The sequence below is a fragment of the Dermacentor variabilis genome, chromosome 11 (assembly GCF_050947875.1).
Source record: "Dermacentor variabilis isolate Ectoservices chromosome 11, ASM5094787v1, whole genome shotgun sequence".
NCBI lineage: Eukaryota > Metazoa > Arthropoda > Arachnida > Ixodida > Ixodidae > Dermacentor > Dermacentor variabilis.
The window spans coordinates 8,815,286-8,839,325 of NC_134578.1; the positions used below are offsets into that span (position 1 = coordinate 8,815,286).

The 24,040-nt window shown below is 43.1% G+C and overlaps 3 protein-coding genes across 4 annotated transcripts in view; 1 reads left to right on the top strand and 2 right to left on the bottom strand.

The window, feature by feature from the left end:
- The window catches only part of ArfGAP3 (ADP-ribosylation factor GTPase activating protein 3), a 36,160-nt gene extending 29,399 nt beyond the window's left edge, over window positions 1-6,761 (bottom strand). For both annotated transcript variants that reach the window (XM_075674786.1, XM_075674787.1), the window contains exons 1-2: window positions 6,612-6,761; window positions 1,307-1,498 (exon numbers count right to left, since the gene is read on the bottom strand). In XM_075674786.1, the coding sequence (XP_075530901.1) occupies window positions 1,307-1,498; window positions 6,612-6,686 (267 nt within the window). In that variant the 5' untranslated portion in view covers window positions 6,687-6,761. The remainder of the gene's footprint in view (window positions 1-1,306; window positions 1,499-6,611) is intronic.
- Window positions 6,762-7,537: 776 nt separating this feature from the next.
- LOC142564003 (uncharacterized) lies at window positions 7,538-14,752 on the bottom strand. Its single transcript, XM_075674802.1, has 3 exons — window positions 14,512-14,752; window positions 11,386-11,549; window positions 7,538-8,959 (listed from the first exon to the last, which is right to left on the bottom strand). The coding sequence occupies exons 1-3, from the start codon at window positions 14,577-14,579 to the stop codon at window positions 8,538-8,540; spliced, it is 654 nt and encodes a 217-aa protein (XP_075530917.1). The 5' UTR covers window positions 14,580-14,752; the 3' UTR covers window positions 7,538-8,537.
- A 190-nt stretch (window positions 14,753-14,942) lies between these two features.
- Window positions 14,943-24,040, top strand: part of LOC142563995 (RNA polymerase II-associated protein 1) — a 39,387-nt gene continuing 30,289 nt past the window's right edge. Inside the window, exons 1-9 of the mRNA XM_075674780.1 lie at window positions 14,943-15,552; window positions 17,202-17,279; window positions 18,556-18,784; window positions 19,876-20,034; window positions 20,457-20,618; window positions 21,313-21,437; window positions 22,445-22,555; window positions 22,970-23,071; window positions 23,867-24,031. Of these exons, the coding sequence (XP_075530895.1) occupies window positions 15,259-15,552; window positions 17,202-17,279; window positions 18,556-18,784; window positions 19,876-20,034; window positions 20,457-20,618; window positions 21,313-21,437; window positions 22,445-22,555; window positions 22,970-23,071; window positions 23,867-24,031 (1,425 nt within the window). The 5' untranslated portion in view covers window positions 14,943-15,258. The remainder of the gene's footprint in view (window positions 15,553-17,201; window positions 17,280-18,555; window positions 18,785-19,875; window positions 20,035-20,456; window positions 20,619-21,312; window positions 21,438-22,444; window positions 22,556-22,969; window positions 23,072-23,866; window positions 24,032-24,040) is intronic.

A 24,040-nucleotide genomic window follows, 5' to 3' on the forward strand; every position in this document is an offset into this window, starting at 1 on the left:
GCGCAGCAGTCTAATCTCACAATTAAAGGCACACTAAAGACAAATGTTATGTCAATGTGGATTGTATAAAATACCATTCCAGAGACATCGCACCACTTGTTTCGTGCTAAGAAAATACTTATGTTAAGAGAAAATCATGCCTCAAGGGTCTGCATACCTTTAGCAAATTCTGATTGCCCACCTCCGACAGGGCATGGAGCAAACGCCCACCTCTGAGCAAATGTGCAAGCAAGGAGAAATCGTGCCAAGACAGAGTGTTGGGTTTGCCGCTGCAGCTGCTCTTGGTCAAGTGGCGTGGACCATTGAACCTTTTGTTGTCATCGGCAATGGCACACCTAACTAAGGCAACAGTCAGATCTGTTGCATAACGGAAAGTGCTATGAATTTATGGAAAGGCTATCATTAGGAACAAACAAACTGGCAACATGCAACACTAGAATAGGCGGGTGAAGATGACTTAAAAGGGCTACTCGGGGACAACCAGTGGTATGTTACAGCAACAGTATGTGTGGCAATGAAAGGAAAAGGCAATCGAGGACAGCAGGGAACTAAATGGGGTCATGACATTTAGAAATATGTAGGTAGTGTGGGTTTGGCTAACAGCACAGGTGTGATCAACATCTCTGGGACAGGCCCTTAACCTGCAGTGAACTCAGCTAGCTTGGTGATTATAGCGAGGTAGTTAGTGCCTGCGGGATGCGCGACTCTCAGGCATCCCCTGATATGTTGTTTTCCCAACATAGCTCCCGTCTCCTGTAATCTGGCTTTGCCACGTGGCTTTGCAGCAGCAGTCAGTCTGCTTGCAGGGTAGCAAGAGAGATGGCGCGAGTGTTGCGCTGCTAGTGCCACCTAACGGCGGGGTTAGTCGGGCGCAACAAGGAGTCTCTTCCTCTTTGGCTCGGGCTCGACAAGCAGCGCAGATGTTCCACGCGTGTGCCAATCTATGCTTCTGCGAGACCGTCTCACGAGGCCTCGTTTGAACGCGCCAGTTCGCATGACCGTACGCACGAATGACCAGGCATTGGGGCCCAGCATGGGGCAAACATATTCGCTCGCTATATGGTCGCGGTGAGTCGGGCTTCCTCGATTTGTTGCGTGCCCATCGGGATGTTTTGCATATAGCAATTCGGCTAGCAAGCATTGGTGTATAAAAGGCACAATAAATGCCCTTGCACTGCCGTGTTGTCATTCCTTTGTGCAAAGAGCACGGGTGAGAACCCCATAGTGCCACCGCAAAAACAATAGATAGACCAAGACGAGCCACACATAGGGCCCACATAGCCAAGGGCAACAGGAGGCAACTCACCGCATTGGCATTGCCGCCCACTTGCATGGCACGCAGCTGCAGCCATGTCCAGTTGGTGTCAAGCTGGGTGGATCGCACAAAGGACAAGTGCACCCCCAAGGAACGATGCACTGCCGAGCAGTCCATGCAGATGAACACGCCATAGGTGACACTGGCCCACGTTGGGTTCTTGGCACCGCAATCAAAGCACACCTGCGCAGCAGACAGGCAATGGAAGTCTCTGTATGTTATAAATCTAGGTATCTTAAACTTTGGCTGCACAGCAGTCCTAACAGGCCTCCACCTCGCCCCTTTCCGTTTCCACCAAATTTGAATTCAGTTGCAGATTTTGTCTGCCCAAGGCACCGGCAAAACATACATTGACATGTTTGGCTTTTCCCAGAGATTGTTTTTTACTGCCCTACCACTGTTCCAAATTTATCGCTTAGCGTAAGACATGCCTACATGTATCGGAACAATGCTGTCGCCAATTCTACACCAAAATAATTGTGTTATGAGATTGCATGTGCAATGCAAATATTGATGTACATTTTTGAATGAACATGAGCACCAGTGATTGCGCTGGAATGCATGATGAGTCATGTATAAATAGCCAGCACACTTCACCCATAGATCATATTTCAATTACTGACAATTGTGCTCATTGCTATCATTACGCTTTGAGTGTTACTTGTCTTCTTGTGCACAAGCTCACCAGTAAACAGTTAACTTCTTAACTCACCCCTTTGGCAGTGTCTTATTCTTCAGTCACAACATGACATTATTATGCTTGTTAGCAGTTTTGAGTGCTATAAATATGTTCTGTAAATGCCGTAATTCTTTGCATGCTGACACACATTTACCCACACAACTGCTACAAGTGCATCATACCAGAAAAAGACCAACAGTCCCTATTCGCATCCTTGCCTACCCCCATCTGTAGGGCAAACAGCATACAGTGTATCACACTGTGAGGAAAGATATATTTACTATTTCAGCTATGACTACAGCATACATTAGATGGGTTGCCAAGATAACCCTTCATTTGCCTGTCTAACACTCGTCAATCAATCAATCACTTTGACCAAAAAGAAAAGTCTTTTTCATAATAATTGTGAGCCATCCCCCTTCAGTTTGCAAACATTGGATGGGTTCGGCTGACTCTGGAAAGAAGTAATCAGAAATCTCATTTGCCCTTGAATCAGCTTAAACTGTGTGATAGCACAAACTGGGATCCTTGTGGTGCAGCAGCCATTATGACTATGATACGCTAAACTCGGCTAATGATATGGAGGCAAGAGACAAAATAGGAGAGGCCTTGGCATCACGTTTTTGAAGCCAGAAATGCAGCCATGCTGGTGCGCCATCTCTTGTGGCACCTCCAATCAGCTCGCCGGAGCAGATAGACGGGAGCCTTGAACTTGCATTGCTATGAGCCATCAGTAGTGTGCGCTGCTGATGCGTATCACAACAGAGCCTACAAAACTTCTGTAACAGTTTTAGTGAAGCAGACACGCTCCTGTGCTTTTCCGTGGCACGTTGAAGACAACGATGGAGACCCACATCACGATTGCTTGAGTGTGTCTGTTGCTGACGACTCACAGACCCAAAACGCAACTTTCAAGCTTACACACCACGCTCCAAAGTCAGGCTGTCTCATGAACTGAATCTGCTGCGAGAAAGACATGTGCCAAAAAAAGCTACCTCACTTTTCAGAGGCCTAGAGCAGCAGCAAGAGCTTCAGGATCGTGGTTCCATCTTGAAGGGGCAGCGCAAAAAAACGACGACAGAAGGCAGGAACACACAGGACAGCGCCTGTGTGTTCCTGCCTTCTGTCGTCGTTTTTTTTTGCGCTGCCCCTTCAAGATGTTCAACCAGTACCAACTCGCCCAAATGTCGATCCTTCTATCGTGGTTCCAGTCCCAGTGGTTCTTCAAGAAACACAGCATGTGGCTTCCGCCACACTTTCTCCAATACATCCGTGCTAGCCGGGGCCTCTCCTGTGCTTTCATTCCTCCATGGCTAATGGTGATGATGATTAAGGACTGAAGTACAGTATTTACAAGCTCTCTATAGAAATCACCTGAGGGTTTACACTTACAGTAAAGGTGTGCATGTTTCTTTCATTTTTTACAACACTCATTTTTTGAGGAGAACTGATCTGACACCAACTAAAGCCTGCCAGCCAACTGCTATCTTGTAATCCCTTTTTCTGATTGCTTGCCTTGCTGTGTATAAACTCTTCATTTGGTACAATTAGGATTCTAGCTGTAATGTGCTGCTAGAGTGCATATCCCAAGCAGAAGAATGACCTGCATCAGCTCTACAATCATCACTCACCTGTCATTTTTGTTGTTTTCATTCTTTGCAGCTGACAGTTTTGCAGATGTGAGCCTCTGCTGTTCTATTGTGTCGATCCAAGTCTATGTCTAAATTTGTGTCATGCTACACATGCAAAACAAATCTGTTTTGTCAAGATCATGATGTAATAACAGCACTAAGGACCAACCTGAAATTTTTTATCATAAATGAGTTGCGGACGTTCATGAGTAAATCCGTTAACCACCGTCAATTAATTTAACATGTCGAAATTATCAAGGAGATAGTCCTGAATATTGTACCAATCTGTGCACTTCAGCACTCCCTACATATTCACCGAAGAATAAGCATTCACAAGTTTTGAAGTTATTCCCCATATATTTTCTTTACATTGCAATCTATGAAACCCTTCTCCTCAGCAGAAGATGCACGTTTATCTTTCTCCTAGTTTCGTCTGCTGCTATAATTACATACTGTATTTCATTCAATCATGGCAGATATATTTTTGAATAAATACTGAATTCATGACATTGGGGTTGGCCTGTATTCAACACTGATTAACCTTAAGCCACGTGAAAACCTGAGCATACAGCTGGCCAACCATAATATGCAAGTACATGATTAATGAGCAACCTTGGCCAGGGGAGGGCTTTCCATATACCTTTATCTAAATGACTTGCTACTATCATTACAGATCAGAGGAAAGTAATAATTTCTTCCACTTTGCCTGATAAATTTGGTATGTCTGCTTTAATCCATTAAAACTGCCATCTGACTGTATCATCTTTGGTATCAGCATGCAATCACAGCTAGCACAGAGTCCAGTGAATACAGCAAAAGTGTCAAATCTGGCTGACCCGTACATGCATCTGAGCATGCTAATGCATCCATATGCATCCTTTAACACTGCTGTTGCACATAAACTGCCAATGCTAACTGACCTAAACCTGTGTTTAATTGGTTGAGGCCGCTCAAAGAAGCCCGACTACAATCAGCAAGATAAATTGATTGAATGTGCTTGAAGATGAATGCTAAACTCAGATGGGATTGGAAGTTCTTGCAAGAGTAGACCGCTAGAGGTGCGTCCTTCCATGCCATTTCTCCTTACGCCAGCATAGCAGCAGAGATGGATGGTAGTTGACTAGTAGCCGACACAACCTTAAAACTGTTTAGTACCAGTGTTACAAAGTCACTTTCAGTCACAATCGGGCTCGGGCCCAAATTGAATTGAGCACAATCCAGATCAAGTGCTGCTACACGGTACGGCCACTTTCAACCATGAACTTGCTCGAACCAGGCCCATTATCTCGTACATGTTTGAAAGTCCGATGTTCAGTTTCACCTCACACGATTGTCCAGGCTGCACCGAATGTCCGCTTTTATAACGCATACAAGAAAGCTGCCCAGATCCAGACATTTATGATCAAGCATCTCAATCCCAATTGTTGGCCTTGCAGGTTTGAAAGTTGCAGACGATCAGCATACGGTAATACCCTTAACCACAATGTCAAAGAAGATATTTTGTTCAAGAAAAGGAGTTTATATTACAATTTTATTGCATATTTTGATATGTGCTTTGGAACCAATAACAACAACTGGTGCTTTCGAGCTCACACAAACTCGATCCGGATCATTGAACAGTGTAGCAGCTATCATTGTCCATTGTGATCAAGGAATCATATCTGTGTCGAGCCTTATTGCGATCAATAGTGACTGTGTGTCACTCGTATAAGCTGTGATGGTTGTGCCTAGCTTTTCATTCAGAGCAGGGAAACTGGCTCCAAGAATAAACCATTGCATACGCTTACAAGTAATTTGATTTTGGGTTATATATCTCTATCTTTCCTCACTGATTCTGTGTCATTAAGCATACAACCATATTTCATTATGTCATAATACCAGCCCAATAAAAACAGGGACGAAGAAATATGCAAGAACGACATGAACAAGGTGTTTGTTCTGCTTAAACAGTGCCTTGTTCCTGTCAGTCTTCCGTCCTGTTTATTGCGCTGACGTTAATTATGGCCCAGTACCACCTTGCCTAGTTAAGCATTCTTCTAAATGTAAAATATTTCACCGCTTTCTGTCGCAGGTAAGTACGTCCAAGTTTGCAACAACGCGCAGTGAATCAGTTGCAGACAGTAATTGTGTTTGCTGCTTCATTGTTACTCAACCAGTGAAAAACGATTGAATATTGTCATGGTTAAGGCACATCATATCGTAGTGTGACCGTTTTGTTCAAAACAGTTAGACCAATTACAAATATGTGCCGACAGTTTAGTCTATGACCAGTGAACTATGATACCCCCCCCCCCCTTTCTTAGTAATCACCTTGATACAGATGACAGCTTCATGTTCGACGCATGTTTGAACGGCGGTGGCGAAGTTCAAAACATCAACCTGGCAAACAGTGATAGAAGTTTACCGCAAACACCAAAATAGTATGGAAATCTAGTGCTCGATAGAAGAACGAGTTAGAAGTGTCCCGGAGGGTTTTCCGGCGAACAGAAAGTACCCGCCCAAGGTTACGCCTGGAATTTGACACAGAAAAGCGGATCGAGATATTAACGCGGCGCTCTCGGATAGCACAGAAACGCCGGGCGTTATACGGCTGCACACAAGTACGCGAAAGCCGACTGCTGACGCGCAGCGGCAGATGACACAGATCTACGCGACACATTCAATCTTAGCCGGATAAGCATATGGTAACCGGACGCCACCGACGCTACCGTTGAGAATAACGAAAACGAGTTAAGCGTCGAGCCTTTCGTAAGACCAGACACAGCGGTCTCGAAAACAGGACACTCAAAGCGATGCGTAGGATAGTCGCGGCGGTCGCTGTGCGACGTGTTCTTTCCGAGCCCAAGCGAAAACGACGACACTCAAGAGAGCACAGACCGCGACAGAGACGTCACAAGGCGCCAGCAAAGACGACGGCTCGAGCAGCAAGTGATATTTGTGGGACCTCGAATCCACCCATCGCGCGTCTTTAGTTTATTCGACTCACCTTGTTTGCTGGTATTGACCGGAGTCGTTTAAAAATCGTCGTTATATCAGATTTACTCGGTGCCTGATCTGCCATGTTGGCCGACTGCTTGTGGTGGCCAGACAGGGCAGGCAGGAGAGCGCCGGTTTCAGCGGGAGCGCAGGCGCGTTGTTTTGCTTGTTGGTTCTTTATGCGCATACTCGCTTGCTCGCGCGGTCGCTTGTCATATCGCTTGCGCAACCTTGCGAAAGCGGAGCGATCGTGCGACCAGCCGAACTCGTTTTGAGCAAAACCTCGATATTTCTCAATCCCGCAAGAAACGAGCGCTATTCCTCGTCGAGATTTATTTAACGCCGCTAATTTATCAATCGAATCCACTAGAAACGCGGCTCCCCCTCCCCCCATCGCGCGAGTCAGTTAATCGCCGTCTTTCTGCAGCGCGCATTCGATCAATGGAAAAAACATAGCGGAACTTTTTCCTATTGTGCGTCACAGCTGTTGCGCCAGCTCGCACAAGCAGTCAAGGCGCTGCTAAACCATCATAAAAGAAAAAAAAAGACTGAAAAAGGTAACGCGTAAGAAAAAGGTAAAGTAGGCTGCATGCATGCGCCTGCAAAACCGCGCAATCTGCGCGCGTGGCCTGCTGAAAACTGCTGTAAAGAAAACATGCTCACCTTTTTTTCTTCTCTATCATTTTAGCGAGCACCGCTAGCATGCGAGATGCTCTCTTCGAATAAAGTTTATTTTCGGAGACAGAGTTAGCCATTTTTTCCAGAATTATCCAGCCAAACGATCGTGTGAGGGTCATCCCTAGGATATTCATGTCCTGGCAGAGGATGTCTATGGGATATCCATAGGACGTCATTGTTGTCACTGGGATATTTACACTAAACAATTTATGTATGTCAAAACTTATGTATTTTTTATTATGCTAAATGCCAACAATGTTGTTTCAACTTGTTACATTTATTACACAGATGTATGTATAATTCAATGTAATGAAGGTATTTTTACAATGGGACACTGAAAAGTGAGTAAATAAATGCACATATGGAAATGAGCTGGCATTCAGATAAATACAATATAAAAAAAGGAAGGTTATAAAATTGGATGCTCACGATTGAGGTTACATGTTACATATTATACGCGCATTTTATAATTCAAGATTCCAGCTTGAGAATAGCAGAGAATTATATTTAAGTAGATTAATGTATACATTATAAAGGTCCTCCGTTGACATGCATTATCAGAAAAGGTAAAATGTGGCCACGTGCCTATTTACTTTGCAACACAACTGCAGCAATGCCATTCTTGCTTATAACAGTGAAAATGGCAATAGCCAACAAGTACACAGTACATATACATGTTGTTCTTGTGCATAAATACTGAATGCTTGTACTGTTTTTGTTATTTGCAAACGGTTATTACTGAGCAACATTTGCTGGTAAGATGTTCAGGTTCACATGAAAAATAAGTAGATGTGGTAATAATACTATCACAAACAAATTAAGCACGAAAATGTTAGGGGCTAGCTGCAGATTCTTATCTCCCATTTGCCACATTATGTGATTTCAACATGGTCTTTTAGTTGCACTCTCACTTCGGGGCCCACAGCACTTAAGACTAATGGAACTGTATAGCAAACTGGAACATAGAGTATCAAATTTGTTTATGATATTAAACACAAGAAAAAGAGCACTTGGCCCAGACTCCCTTATAGATTCTATACATATTATAAACACTATATATTAAGTTATTATAGACACAAACTTAACATCTTGTGTTCCCAAATTGTGTAAAGGGACCACAGATGGCAAATTTGAAAGACATGGCATTACAGACTTGTCAAAGAACATCAAAATGGAAACGCTGAATCACTTATGCGGAGTTGCCACTTGAACAATGCTCAAAAGAGAAACATATTCGAGTTTACACATGCTTCTGCCATCAGCCCACAAGCCTGTCAAGGAACCGCTTGATGACCAGTGATATATACCGCTCTTCCCCGACTGCCTGGAACACTTGTTTTACCAGATCCTCATAGATGAATGGCAGAGGCCTCAAGCACTTCAGACGATGGTCGTCGCAGCTTCCAAAGACAAACTCCTCCAAGGACACACTGTTCTCGTCCACAGGGAACTGCCTGTCTCTGTCAGTGTGGTTGACAACCACTTCGAGGCACTCATCCCAGTCCTCAACCATAAATTCCACTTTGTCACTAAGATCCAATAGCACTTCATTTGCAACCTTGGCGTTCACAGCAATACACTCTTCTAACACCTCTCCCCTGAGCCTTTGTACATCCTCGAATTCTTTCATGTTCAATCCATAATCAACTTGCATAAAGTTTAGAACTTGTAGACAGCGTTCTGCAAAAGACAGGAATAGAGTAATTAGAAGTTAGCATTTCATGTGCTTGTTTAACATGGTTATGTCACTTCTAATGACAGAGAATAGTGCTCAATTTCAGCAACAGCTCAGAGTATTTCTCGTTTTAAACCACTCCCAGCTGTGTGGTGTTGGTTTCCTGAGAGCAGGCCTCTAGTGTCATATCACATTGTGTACATAATAGGCACTTTGACACATTTGATGTTGCTTAAACACTGAATCAACCAAGTAATAAAGAATTAACCAACAAATAAATCGCTATTATTTTTTTAACCTCTAAAACACATAGGTATGCACAGGTGGAACCCTGGTAAAGCCCTTAAAATAACTGTGACGGCTGTATAAATTTTAGATTTTAGAGCACAAAGGTCGCCTGCGTAATGTGAAGATGTGGGATTGTTCCCCACCTGCGGCAAGTTGTTTTTTCATCCACTTTTTCATTGCTATTAATTTATCATTTCTTTAATTCAGTTATTAAGTGCAAGTAATTTCCCCTATGTTGTTTTTTTTTTGCGTCTTTGTTTGTTCTTCTCATGACACGGACAGTTAAGAAAGACATAAAAGCTAAAATGGAATACCAACATGCCCAAACTTACATTCTTTCAAGCTGTATACAGTTCAGTACAGTCCTAACAAAGAATGGCATGCTGATAGTATATACCTGCTGCCAAACACAAACCATGATGTGTGCAATTTCACATCCTTCACACAGTACAATATCAAATTCTGAGCATGCAGCATTTATGCATACATTTTTTGTTGTCACACTTCCGTACACTACACAATGTTTAGCAGCTTTACAAGCCAGAACCCTGGTGCAAAGAGCTTTACTATAAATTATTCACTGCATACCATCAAATAATGTGTTCTTATTGATGATGAATTGTTGTGCCCACAGCACATTAACAAAAAAAATTCGATTAAAGGTTTAGAATCAAGACACACTTGGTTGGGACGCATGCAGAAAGTCATTCTATCTGTTGTGGGGATCTCACATGTGCTCTTGGAACAAAGGAACGACAACACCGTAGTGCAAACAATCAAAAGAGCATTTATTGCACCTTTCATATACTAATGCCTGCTAGCCGAATTGCTATCCACAGTGCATGCCGATGGGCGCGCAACCCATTAGTTTTGCCTACCCCCACGCTATACAGTGTGTATCATCCACCAAGTTTTAAAAAAAATCATGGATCATTACACATGAATAAGGCTGGGTTCTTGTTGTTTAGAGTGTTGCTGAGAAACCGCCAGCAATATTTTCATCCCTGACATACCTTATTATTTAATTAAAAGTAATTATCTGACTAACTGATTGTCAAGATGACAATTAGGCCAGTTGCAGAGAATCATAAGAGATGTCAAAAAAAGGTCTTTCCAGCAAAGTACACATTGTGTGTTTACTTTTTCTGGCAAATAGTGAAACACGGGATACAAAAGATGCCATGCGAGTGTGCGCCCATGCACGCAGAATAGAAGTGTCATCAAACCGTCTCAAAGGAAAAGCAAGTTGTTTATCTCAGGCTCACCATTCAGGGCAGAGCATTTCCTTGATCTTGATACGTAAAGATTTCCAAGAGCTGTTCGGCCATCATGGAAAAAACATGCCATCGCCATCGCTAGGACCAGTAAGAGATGAATAGCTTGCTTTCCCACTGAGACTTTCTGATGGTGCTGATATCCTGTGTGCATTCACATGAAGTTTTTCATATTTTGCAGAATTCCTCTACTTGCTGGAAAAGGTAAAGATGTGTACCTTGCTGGGAACATCTCTTTCTGAAGTGTCTTATGATTCTTTACAACTGCCTAATTAATGTCTTATCAATTAGAACAATAACTAAAATAACATTCTAAGAAGAAACATTGGCCAGTCAGAAGCAGTTCTAAAAAATTAAATTCTGGAGTTTTACATGCCAAAACCCCAATGTGACACTGAGGCACACCGCAGTGGGGGATAATGGATTAATCTCGACCACCTGGGGATCTTTAACATGCACCCAATGCACAGCACAAAGGCGCTTTTGCAATTTGCCTCCATCAAGATGCGGCTACCGTGGGCAGGATTTGATCCCATGACCTCAGGATTAGCAGCGCGATACCATAGCCACTACGCCACCACAGTGGGTCAGAAGCAGTTCTACCTGAATAATTTATTTAAAGAATGGGAAAATAAAGGTATTGCTAGGAAACCAGAAAAGACGAGGTGAACTTGATATTGTTTAATGAATAGTTCGCGCTATATTGATCAGAAAGCGAAACAACAAGTTGTGACACTGTCCTACAGCACAAGCACTTCTCAGTTTTGTTGTGACATTGAATGGAATAAGGGCAGAAGGAAATGATATCGGCAGGCTAGATGCAGTTCACAACTTGGTGGCACTTCTTCACACAGCAGAAGGCGCCTTACCGTCTTCGTTCTCATATCTCCGTGCAATGATGCCATTGAAGATGAACATCTGAAACCTATGAATGTCCAGGCACATCTCCATGGGCAGCAGGCGAACTGGAAGTTTGTTCCGCCTGGCATCTTCAACAACAGCCACAAATTGGTGGTCATCAAATTCCACGACACTGCAAAACGTGTAGATTAAAAGACTATATAAGTAGCCACTCAGGTATAGACTGCACTAAGGCTCTCACACCCCTTCAGTTTATTATTATTATTTCACAAAAGGATGAATATAATAGTCAATTGATATTTTCACTACTTTGTCACAGATGTTTAGCTCAATGCTGAACTTCTTGCATGAGGCTGCAGACATAATTAGGACTTATGACATGCCCAAGTCAAGTACAATTTCACTATTTACCCACCACAGTTTTAGTGGCCGTGGTGTAGGGCTGCTAAGCACGAGGTCGCATTATTGAATCCTGGCCACGGTGGCCGCATTTCGATGGGGGCGAAATGCAAAAACACCTGTGTACTTAGATTTAGGTGCATGTTAAAGAACCCCAGCTGGTCCAAATCTTCGGAGTCCCCCACTATGGCGTGCCTCATAATCAGATAGTGGTTTTGGCACGTAAAACCCCATAATTTAATTTAATTTTAACAATTTCACTGTTGATGAAAGCATACGACAGATATTTAGTACAATTCAATATCTCCTCCTAAGTGCTACAAGAACATCAATAGCAATCATAAAGAAATGATTAAGATCACTGTGCGATTCGCTGATGATATTGCCTTGCTTAGTAACTCAGGGGACCAATTGCAATACATGCTCACTGACCTTGAGAGGCAAAGCAGAAGAGTGGGTCTAAAAATTAATCTGCAGAAAACTAAAGTAATGCTTAACAGTCTCGGGAGAGAACAGCAATTTACAATAGGCAGCGAGGCACTGGAAGTCGTAAGGGAATACATCTACTTAGGGCAGGTAGTGACGGCGGATCCGGATCATGAGACGGAAACAATCAGAAGAGTAAGAATGGGCTGGGGTGCGTTTGGCAGGCATTCTCAGATCATGAACAGCAGGTTGCCATTATCCCTGAAGAGAAAAGTGTATAATAGCTGTGTCTTACCAGTACTCACCTACGGGGCAGAAACCTGGAGGCTTACGAAAAGGGTTCTGCTGAAATTGAGGACGACGCAACGAGCTATGGAAAGAAGAATGATGAGTGTAACGTTAAGGGATAAGAAAAGAGCAGATTGGGTGAGGGAACAAACGCGAGTTAATGACATCTTAGTTGAAATCAAGAAGAAATGGGGGCATGGGCAGGACATGTAATGAGGAGGGAAGATAACCGATGGTCATTAAGGGTTACGGACTGGATTCCAAGGGAAGGGGAGCGTAGCAGGGGGCGGCAGAAAGTTAGGTGGGCGGATGGAGTCTGCAGGGACGACATGGCCACAATTAGTACATGACCGGGGTTGTTGGAGAAGTATGGGAGAGGCCTTTGCCCTGCAGTGGGCGTAAACAGGCCGATGATGATGATGATGATGAAGATCACTGTGTGACGAAGTTGCTCATATCTAGAATTGGGAAAACCTGCACTGGTACATTAATAAAATCTGGACATAAAACACTGAAAATCAGGCCACATTCTGGGACAGTGCATGGAGTACCGAAATATGTTCATTCCATTTTGATTGGAATCAAAATGTTTATCATGCTCTTGGCACCAAAACACGTTCTGCTTTATTCTCTACCATAGAAATAAATTTTCAAGAATGTCTGAAGCGGCTGCTTGCTCAACGTCTGTTTTTTCTCTTTAAAGATGTTCTTAAGGTCAGCTGAAGAACAAAAGCTTCACTTCTATAGAGACAAAAGATAAAAGCACAAGTGACCGCCCCCCCCTCCCTTTCTTTTTCTGGGGGATTTGCTGCAAAGCATAAATTATAAAAGAACGTTAAATTTTACATGCAAGTCGTAATCGCCACTTGCTGTTCTTGGCTAATGCACCCACTCAATGTCAGGTTGCCTTGCGAGTGACTTGAATATTTTTTCTTTAGCAGAACAGTTCAACTTTCCTGCTACAGAATCTTAGATTTCTAGCTGCACCGCTATGCCATACTGTACAGTTTCCTGCCTCGCAGTTGAACTCAGTATAAATCCATACATATCAATGGTTCTTTTAGCGGCACAAGTGTGTCCACATATGTCAAGGATGTCAAGCGCATATCATACTTGGAAGGAGGGGCTAAGAGGTCCGTAAAGAATACAAACAGATGCTACTTTTGTTTTTCGCATTTTATATACTGAGCATGGTTCGCTGCATGCAACACTGCATTGATGCCCTTTCCTTTCGCCTGTCTTTTCCTTGTTGTTTTGCGGCCTTTTCGGTGTATGAAGCATGCACCAAATAGCCCCAAAACAAGTTTTATTAACATTGCGGGTCTTGAAAGCCACCCGCGTGGATGGCTCTTCCATTACTTCACACCCTGGTACAGTAGAACACGGTGCAGCATGCACTACAGTACACACGAGACATAAAGCCTTGCGTGCCAAGGTGCAACAATTGGGTGGACTTACGGCGAACCTCCGACATTTTGTAGACGAATGGAAATGAGCGGCATGAAAATTAAACACTATATAGAAGCTGTCTGGAAGCGGACGCATCCCCATCATGAGCCACTGTGGCAGGCGTCGCATGTCACATGATGCACAAGAAGCAAACGTGATACTTTCATAGTTCTTTAATATTGAAGGAGTTAAAGACCGTTCACAGCACAAGTGATTAGGACACCGTAGAAAACACGGGGAAGTCGGGAGATGGAAATTCAAGTCGATGAGCAAAACGAGAACAAGGTGAAAGCAGGAGCCAACGTTTCGACAAGTGGACTTGTCTTCAAGGCGACATATGGACGCCGTAGGCACATAGGCAGCGGAAACCACTAGTGCTTCCTGTCAAGGTTAAAATATCGCCAGCAGTAGAATGGCAAAGCGAGTATCAAGCGCGCACCTACTAAATCACTGGAAACATCATAGAAAACGTGGACAACTGGGACAATCTGCAATATTCCGGGACACCCAAGGTGAATTCTGAAAACCGCGATATGTCCCGAAAATATCTGCTCGTCTCAAGTAGTACTTACCATCCAACGATCTTGACGTACCTTCCTATTTCGCCGTTAAGCACGTCTTCTATCTTAACGAGGTTCATAGCTTCATAAGGACACAAAAGACCCGAGTTAGGACGAAACGGCTGATTTAACAACACAATTTTAGCTTTATTCTATGACTTTAGCACAAAAGCGGCGTAACAAGCGAAACGAGTTTCCCGCTGTCTTGTCTTGGCTGCCTACGAGCCGGCCGGCCGGCCTACGCGAGTCATTTGTTTTGAATCACACTACTTGAGGCAGGCTGCAAAAAGTTAGCGAATACAATTTGCGCCAAGTATTACAGTCCGTAGCTAAAGCAGGAAAATTACTGCAACGAACGGCTGTTTGTAGAGAATCTTGTTTTTATTAACGTCAGCATGTGGGCTGACAAAACATGCTTACAATCTTTTTTTTTAACAAATATTGGGTCACGTGATCAATATTTACCAATGGTACTTTCGAAATGCGGTAAATAACAGTAGACAGGGGTTCTTTTCATAAAGTGGAGTTCTTAACGCGCTCAAAGCGTAAATACACGTGTGGCGAATGGACAGGGGTTTGAAACAGCAGTTAGATTTTTCCGAATTTTATGAACGAGCGTTATTCTTCCTGTCATGAGCGGAGGTGCACATCTCACTGTGTTAAGCAAGGAAATAATGTTTATGCTGCACACTGTAGGGTACTTTGTGTTGTGAAAGTCTTGAAAGTTGTGGCATTCTCTTCGCGCTCAGCCCCCAGAAGATGGATGCCCTCTCAGTTCGCCGTCCCAAACGGGGCGAGACCGACGAAGAACTGATGCAGATGCAAGACGAGTTTCTGAAAAGTGGCGAAAAACCATCGGTGCAGCTGGTGCGAACAGAACGGACGAACTGCGAGTCGAAAGCCAGGGCGTCCGTCGCCGAACCAAACGAAACCATCGGTGCTTATAACCGAAAGTCGCCACTAGCTGCTGGGGCAAATGCCACTGCGGCAGCCGGCGATAACTCAACTAAGGTGGACCATGTGGAAGTGGAGTCCGTGCTGTGCGATGTCGTTGTAAGAGATCATCTCGTATACGCGCATGTGAAACCATCGCGCTTACTAATGTGTTGGCCGTAACACATGTCGTGTTAAATGTGTTAATTTCTTTCTTGTTCACCTTAACGCGTAATTTCTGCGGAAGTGTCAATTTCAAAAGAACATTTGATATATCTTGCTTCTTCTATTATGAATCCTTGGTTCGGCACATTGCACAATAGTACATGACAAACGGTAGCTTTGTGCTCGCCCTTCAATGACCCACACTTCGCGCGCAGTTTCATTCCTAATCATCCTCATAATCATTAACATGACTGGCATGCAGTGGATCTGTCTCATGTCATGAATAATTTAGAGCAACAGTGCAAATAGAAGAAACACGAAAACATTTATCACCCCTTGATGATTGAGGTGTATCACAATATCTAACTTCGTGTTGTTGCATGTCTTTTTTTTTTCACATTAGAACAGTCATCTTCAAGACGTACTATATTCACATGGAACACAATAAGTGCGTCAATTCCTTATCGGTTTCATTATCTGAAATGGAGCTGCAATTCCCCAGTAATTTCATTCCTGCCACACCAAGAGCCTTAGTTTAGATCATCGGTTTTGCCCATGAACCTGCATCTTTGTACATGCACACACAAAAAAGCAAGGTCTCTTTCCAATGTCAGCCCTGCCCTTTGTCTTTCCAGACACACTTCGATGTCTTGACATATTCAGACATCCTGCTGCAATAACCCCCCCCCCCCCCCCCCTCGCCATTTACTCCTCTCATAGATTCAAGCCCCCCTGCCAACCACCGCTCATTCATCTATGTCAGGGGTACATTAAAAAGCCGTAGGATGTCAATATTAATCAGAGCCCTTTGATATGGTGGCCATGACACCTATCGTGCAGTTTCAGGACGTTAAACCCCCACAATTCAATTCAACCATGCCCTTCTACTGGTGCTGCCCTTGGCAGCCGCTTACACTTTTGCCATTATGAGTCTTCATAAAAAAGTGCCACCATTTAGTCTTTCCTTGTCTTAATGCCACACACTGGCAAGGCCAGCAGACGTTGAAGCCCTTTTGTTGTCTCATTGCTCACTCCTTCCAAGTGGCTTCTTTGTACTTGTTTGCCTTCTCCTTCCCTTTATGTGTTTACGACACACACAAAAAAAATACAAATAAACCGCCATTGAAAGCCTAGCATGTGTCCTGTCGTTCTCTCTTTGCTTGTCCTAAATTAATCTGTAGCGATCCCACTACATCTTTCGTAGCCTGTGTGTAGACATTAAACCACATAAATTGTTTTCTTTTTCTTTGTTTCTTTCTTCCTCTTTTTTATTATTCGCTTGTTCCTTTTTCTTCACTAGAAGAGCGTTTAGACTCAACCACAAGCAATTAGCCCAGCCTTTTGCCTTTATTATAGTGCCTGTGTTGCTGAGCACTAAGAACAAAACATGTTCAATGTGGTTACCATAAAGAGTTGATTTGGCATTAGCCTATGATAGCTGGCTGATTATCGCACTATGTGTAATGGTTGTGCTGACAGTGGGCAGGGCCACATGAAAATATGTTGAAGCTAAGTTTCATTTGGTTGGTCATTTAGTATGTGTATTGATCCCACAAACGAAGCTAATAAGAATACGAATGGATTATTTTTTTGTGCTTATACAGGAACACAGTGTTAACAAAGATTTCATAAAGCCACCATCGGCCACAATAGCACCATTTCCTGAGCCTACGAGAGTTTCGGTAAGCAAACCTTATTCTCTTTTTATTTCAGATGTGTTTACATTGACAGTAATAGCAGTTTTATATTTACGGTACCTCATTTCTTCATATTTTTGCTCTTCCTCATTATTCTCCTCTCAAAAGCATGGCTTTTTGGAAATATTTGCTGTTATTTACTCAGTTTAATTCTATTCAGTGGAAACACTCCTGCCAATAACACACCAACTTGCCCAGATACGAGTACTTTTGGTCTGTGTGTGTGTGTGTGTGTGTGTGCGCGCGCGTGCGTGTGTGTGTGTGTGATCAATCGGTAAGAGCACCACATGTGTAATGCAAAGATGTGGGATCGTTCCCCACCTGCGGCCAGTTGTTTTTTAATCCATTTTCATTTCCATTAATTTGTCATTTCTTTAATTCAATTAGTAAGTACAACTACTTGCCCCTATGTTGTCTTTGGTATTGTTTCTTGGCTTCTTATGATATGATTAATAAAAATCGGGCCTCTTGGTTCCCTTTCTTCTTATTCATTACATAATGAAGGTCTTGAAACTGGCAACACTGATGCCTTCAGGTAGCATGTGTGGGTTTATTGACCAATTGCCTTCACACAACAGGATCACTTACCTGTGACGCCTGCATCGGAAAGGGTGTTCCAAATCTATCTCCAGGGTTTGTGAGTGGTGGTGCTGGCTAACATTGTCAGAGTTTGTTCTAGTAGTAAAACATAAATACCCCAGAAAGTGGATGGGAAAACTGCACTGCGATAGCTTGATTGGTTAGAGCATCACACCTGTAATGCGAAGACGTGGGATCATTCTCCATTTATGGCCAATTGGTTCTTCATCCATTTTCATTTCCATTAATTTATCATTTCTTTAATTCAACTAGTAAGTACAATTTCCCTAATGTTGTTCTTGGTGTCCTTGTTTGTTGACTTCTTATTAAAAACTGGGCCCCTCGTTTCCATTTCTTCTTGTTCACACACACACGCACACATATCTATGTGTGTGAACGAGAAGAAATGGAAACGATACATATAAATATATGGGCAAGCATTGTCCGAAGAGCCATTTAAAGGCCCGGATACTGATGCACAGACAAAGAATACTGTATGAATCTGTGTAGCCCTCTCAGGAAATCTTTTTGGCTCACAGATGTGACGCTTCCCTGTTTACACCACTGAACCTACTGTTAGTGCCATTTTTCAATGTGGTGCTTGGTAGTCCATAGAGATACAGCGTGATTCCTTCATTCTGGGCATTTATGGCATAGTTTGTTGCATCAATGTTTAATGCAGGGTGTCGCATTGCAAGGTCGCAAGAGCCTCTTTGCATCAAGGTTGAAGAAGCAGAGCATGACAAGTCAACAGCGTGATGTGCCAAACTTGCCACCTTCAGTGTCAACATCCCGCTCGGCCCTGTCAAAGGACGATTATGAAGCCATGCACTTTGAAAACCTCGGACGTCTAGCTTCCATGTCACATGAAGAGAAAATGAAAGCACGACAAGAGCTTCTTTCTCGGCTGGGTATGCCTTTGTCCTCTGCCCCATTCATGACACTGCGATAGACCCTTTTCATAAACAGCAAGGTAGCTTTCATGCAATGCACCAGCACAAAACATGGCGGACTGCACATTGGCAACCGGGGTTACGAGAGGGCTTCTTGTGTGATTTGTTTTGTACATAGACTACTTGAAATTACTTGGCATGCAGTTAGCAGTATGCTTTTAACACTTAATTGTCACTTTATGATGAGTGTTGCCTCCATATTCTAGGCATCTAGGTTTGTGGGAAGGCCACCCTAACAGTTTCAAAGAGGATCTATTGCTGTAGAAAGGCTGCATGCTTGTAGGCAGAGCGGCACTATGACTCGTATTGTTGAAAAGTGTCCAATTAGGAGTTGGGGGGGGGGGGCATGAAGAGCAGACGAATGTTTTATCTCTCCGCCTCTTCTGTGCTCGCGACACTTTGAACATATAATAATAACTTTTGGCAAGAAGATCTTCAAGTATTCACCTTGTCGAAAATAAAATTACTCATCACTGGAGCTCGTTGTAATTGCACAGGCTACCTGTGTCTGAAAATTGATGTGTATGTATCTCTGAGTGAGGAGTCCATCCTTTGCTTACAGTGAAACTGATGGCACAGTTGCTACAACCTTTATTATTTCACATTGTACACTGCGCTGAACACACTGAAATTTTAACAAACATCCTGAACAATTTCTTTTAAGCTGTCTATTGCAGATGGTAGCTGGATTCCACTTTTTCAAGTGCATTACTTGAAGAGATCGAATTTGAACATTGCTAAATTCAAACAAAGGTCTAATTATTGTAAATATGCACATAAGAAAACTTATACAATAAAGATGGAGAGAATGTTAATACATTTTCTTGAATAAATTTGATGTTAAAAAAGTTACAAGGTTTCTGTGATGACCAGAGAAAACAAAATTACTGAAGCTGCTTCTACACATTGCATTTTGCATAGTAAAAATGTGGTGCATTACAGTGCAGATATCTATATGCATATCACTTCTTTCTCTTCAATAATGTAACATATATTCTCTTTAGCAAGAGGAGTAGGTTTGATAACTTGAATGTTTCACTGTCTCTTAGACCCCTCAACAGTGGCATTCCTGCAATCTCGACGGAAGTCCGCGAACTCGGACAGCTCAAGAAGGGACCATGCAGAGCAGGCTTCTGCCAATTGCATCCAAGTCTCAAAAGATGGTACACGTAATGATGCCTCACCAAGTACAAAGCCACAGAAACCAGGTACATTTTAACTATCATTTGATTCAATCTTCAATTGTTTTACTCTCCACTGTAAAAAAAACATTTAAATTACTCGGCATTCTTTAAATTCGTTGGTGGATTGAGAATAACTGGTTTCATAAGTGTCTTTTGCATGGCTTACTATAGGCTAAGTAATTGTTTACTTTAAGTGATGCTTTTAGTGAAGCATTAACAGCCTCAGGTGTTTGCTTGTGTTGAAGTGTGCAGTTGTGCACAGACTAAATTTTCACTGGACACGGCATTAAGTGTTATGTCTTGTGATAGAGTATTGCTTGAAGTCAGTAGTGCTCACCCACATTGGAAATGTTTTTAATTTCATGCTTGATTGTGCAAGTTTGTTCTGGTGACTTTTCATTGCACATTACATCAGCTATAAGCTTGCTTTCATTTTGCTTCCACAGGCTCTCGTACTGCATTATTTCCTTCAGATTTCAAAGCGGAATGTACAAAACCGGATTTCCCTAAGCCAAACATGGCAGCTAGTGCTGAACACAAGATTGATATGCCTGCTGGATCCACTGTCGACTCCCTTGAAGCAGCTGATGCCCAAGCGACAGCTTTAGGTGAGCTCTAGACAGTGATAACCAGTACTGATCTTCAATGTCATCATCACAGTCATCATGATCAGCCTATTTTAAACCTGCTGCGAATGAATGGCCTCTCCCAGTGACCTCTTGTTACGCTTGTCTTCAGTCAGCCGACACTATCACATGCCTACGAATTTCCTGATCTGCTAACTGTCCATCTCTCCTGACTGTGTTTCCATTTCTTTAACACCCATTCTGGGGTTCTACTAGACCACTGTGTGTCCTATGCATTTCATAGCCTGCTTGACTGCACCTTTCTTGACTACAGTGCCCTCGCAGCAAAGATGTAGCTTCAGGGTTCTGAGATCAGTCAAGAAATTCAGTCACTCACTTGAAGGGAAGGCGGAGTCAGTCTAATACAGTAGGGACAGTTTGACCCGTGCATTCAGTTTTCATGTCTCCAAAGAGCACATTCTCTACTAGTATTTTGTTACGATTTCTTCATTGTCTTCCTTTTCCTCATGGAAGCTTTGCAGGTGTGTGCAGTGGCCACCAATTCCCTGAACGGCCACCTGAATATTCTGGTTGAAGCCCAATCTCAACTGTCTTGTTTGGCCATTACACATGTACTGCACCAGAAATGCACTCATCTTTGGTTATATAGCAGAGCTCAGAAAACTGTGACATCTGATTTTTAATTATCCATGTTTTAATTTGTCTCACCCTGCAGATGAAGACGAGCTGCCAATCAAGCCAACAGAAGCAGCCAAGAAGTGGATCCACATGGATGAAGTCGAAGAGGACAAGCTGCAGTGGATGACCATGCTCCCACCAGTCAAAGCTCCAGATCCTCAGGTGCTGTGGTGATCAGTTTTTTTTTTTTTTCTATAGTTACACTTGCCTCATACTTCACCCTTGAACGTGTGTTCTTGACTGAGTTTGTGTATTCGTGTCATGGCTAAGCATGTGAGATGCAAGGCAAGTAGATAGGTCAGAACCCGGACTGAACATGCCAGCATGAATTTCATTGTCTAGCTTGTCTGTTGTCTTTGCGCACTACTGCAAGGAAGCAGATGACACTTGGGCAGCCTCACTGCTGGTGCTCAGCAATAGGGTAAAAATAAGCTTGGTGGCAGTGGATACCACACTTCGATGGTCATGCTTATGATATTAATCCATCCTCATGTCCATGAGTAGGGAGCAGTAGGAAAGCTCAAAGTGACACTGTGAAACGTTAAAAGAGCCCGTCGAGATCGTTTGTCACAGCTTTGCCCAGTAACCTTGTAATGGGTGCAGCAGCAAGTTGTAATGGTTTGGGCTCCTGTAGTTGCTTATTATCTTCTAGGCCGGAAGCATGGATCAAGCACAACTGATATGCAGTATTGAACATGGCAACATGTTCTCTTAGTGCACTAGAAAATTATGCTGGAAAGTATACTCCATTTCCATCTTGCCAGGCAACACTGTGCAAGCTGTACAAATACAAGTGCTGTCATAGAAGTCCCGTGCTGTGCGTCTCACAGTGTAGTTGTTTCTTGATCTCTCATGCTTCCTATGAAATAACTATTTCATATAATGCAACATAAGCTTGTGGATGTGAGGTTATGTTAAATCAGGTTATTAGGGCATAGTTTGCGCTTACAGTGTCCGATGTGCTATGTCTTGGTCAAGAGTGCAAGTGGCACACTCTGGCCTCACAAATGTGTTACTTCGCTCGTTCGGTGCTGAATTGGTTCAGATCTCTGACGCCTTCCATCTTGTAATTATGCCATATTTTGCACAGTTAATTACTGTTAATATTTTGCTGATAATACTACTTTTTAACTATCCTTCACTCTGCGTGCACCCGGTCTGTTGTGCAGGACGCAGCAGTACCGTGCATTGGACGGTTTGACTTCGAGGGAGAGCTGGTGCCACCGAACCAAGAAGTGCCCGTTCACAAGGGCTTGCATCACCATGGCGATGACCCTGAGGTCAGGCTCATCCTGTGAAATGTCACGAGACAGATCAGAGGAAATGATAGAAGGTCCCTCTCTAGAGAGACCACTCGTATGTTGCACCTGGGTGACATCACTGGTCTTCACTCACAAGTTGATGGCAATGACTTGCTTTGAGTGCTTTATTATGGTGGCAAGTTACGTAACACAGACATGCATGGTGGTCATCTTAGTTATTTATTTTTCTTCCTTAAGAGCTCTTTGCAGGGTAATATATAAGGGGCAGGGGGAGGGGGGGGGGGGGCGGTGCACACATTGAGAAATTACGATATAAAGATGCTCACGTTTTGAAACCTTTGACATAAATTTAACATGCAACATAAAGTGTTCATTTAAAAACTTAACAATCACCACTGTATGCGAACAGTAACAGTCTTTCTGTATCTTCAGATGGCTGGCTACAGCACTGCAGAAATCTTGCGCTTTCTGCGAAGCCAGGTGCGCTCACAACGACTGCTGGCTCTGCAATTGCTGGAGCGCATCCTCACCAAGGTGAACATCTTGCATTGTTTTTCTTCTTTCTTTATTAAAAATAAACTGTAGAAGCTTTCATTGAATGTGCAGTTAGTACATGTAACAAGTCAGTGTGTTCGGAAATAGCAGCTCATGCTTGTAAGCTAACTACAGCCCAGGAAAGCAGAAGCGCAAATCCTGCATAAGCCTACCGTTAGCAGCCTTACCTAAATAGGAAGCAGTCGTTTTTGTGTTTAAAAACCTCAACCATCGTGCAATGTGTACTATCTGCCATTGTGGCATTTTATCACCTTTTATTTTTCTTAGTTTTTCTGTGAGTTACATAGTAATATAAATGCACGTGATCAATAATTTATTCTTTCAACAGCAGCATTCTTCTTTTATGTTACCCTTACCTATGCTTAAACTGGCAAAACTAGTTGAAGGAAGTACATTTCACCAGCTTTACACTGACTGGAAGTAACATGCCTTGTTGAACTTGTGCATGTGTGCTTATGTTCATTTTCTTCAACTGTCATGGGGATCTTTATTTCTGGAACCAATTTTCGTTGTATAGTACCATCGTTATTGAGCTAGAGGAACTTTCTCTTATGTCTTCCAGGGGTGGGCGCTTTGCAGTTCTGCAAAGCGAAACACTATCAGAATATTAGCATTCTCACCAGTCAGACCAGTCACAGCTCATTAATGGGCTCCATCACAATTTCATTACTGCATATCCTCTTATTTGTGCTCAGTGTTCATCATACCGCGTGACCAAAACAGCGCAGTTTTTTGCATATAATAAAAACAGCACGCTCGGATTTCTCTTCCTAGCACTGGCTCGGTCACTATGTGGGGAGGTTGGAAGGGGGCGACTTGCTGATGCAGCTTCTCCAGTCTGGACTGGCACCGCTTGTACGATCTGCACTCGACGACCGAGCGACAGTGGACGCAGCATTGGCGGTGCTCCAAGCACTGCTCGTCTCCCAGCCAGAGCAGGTGTGTCCA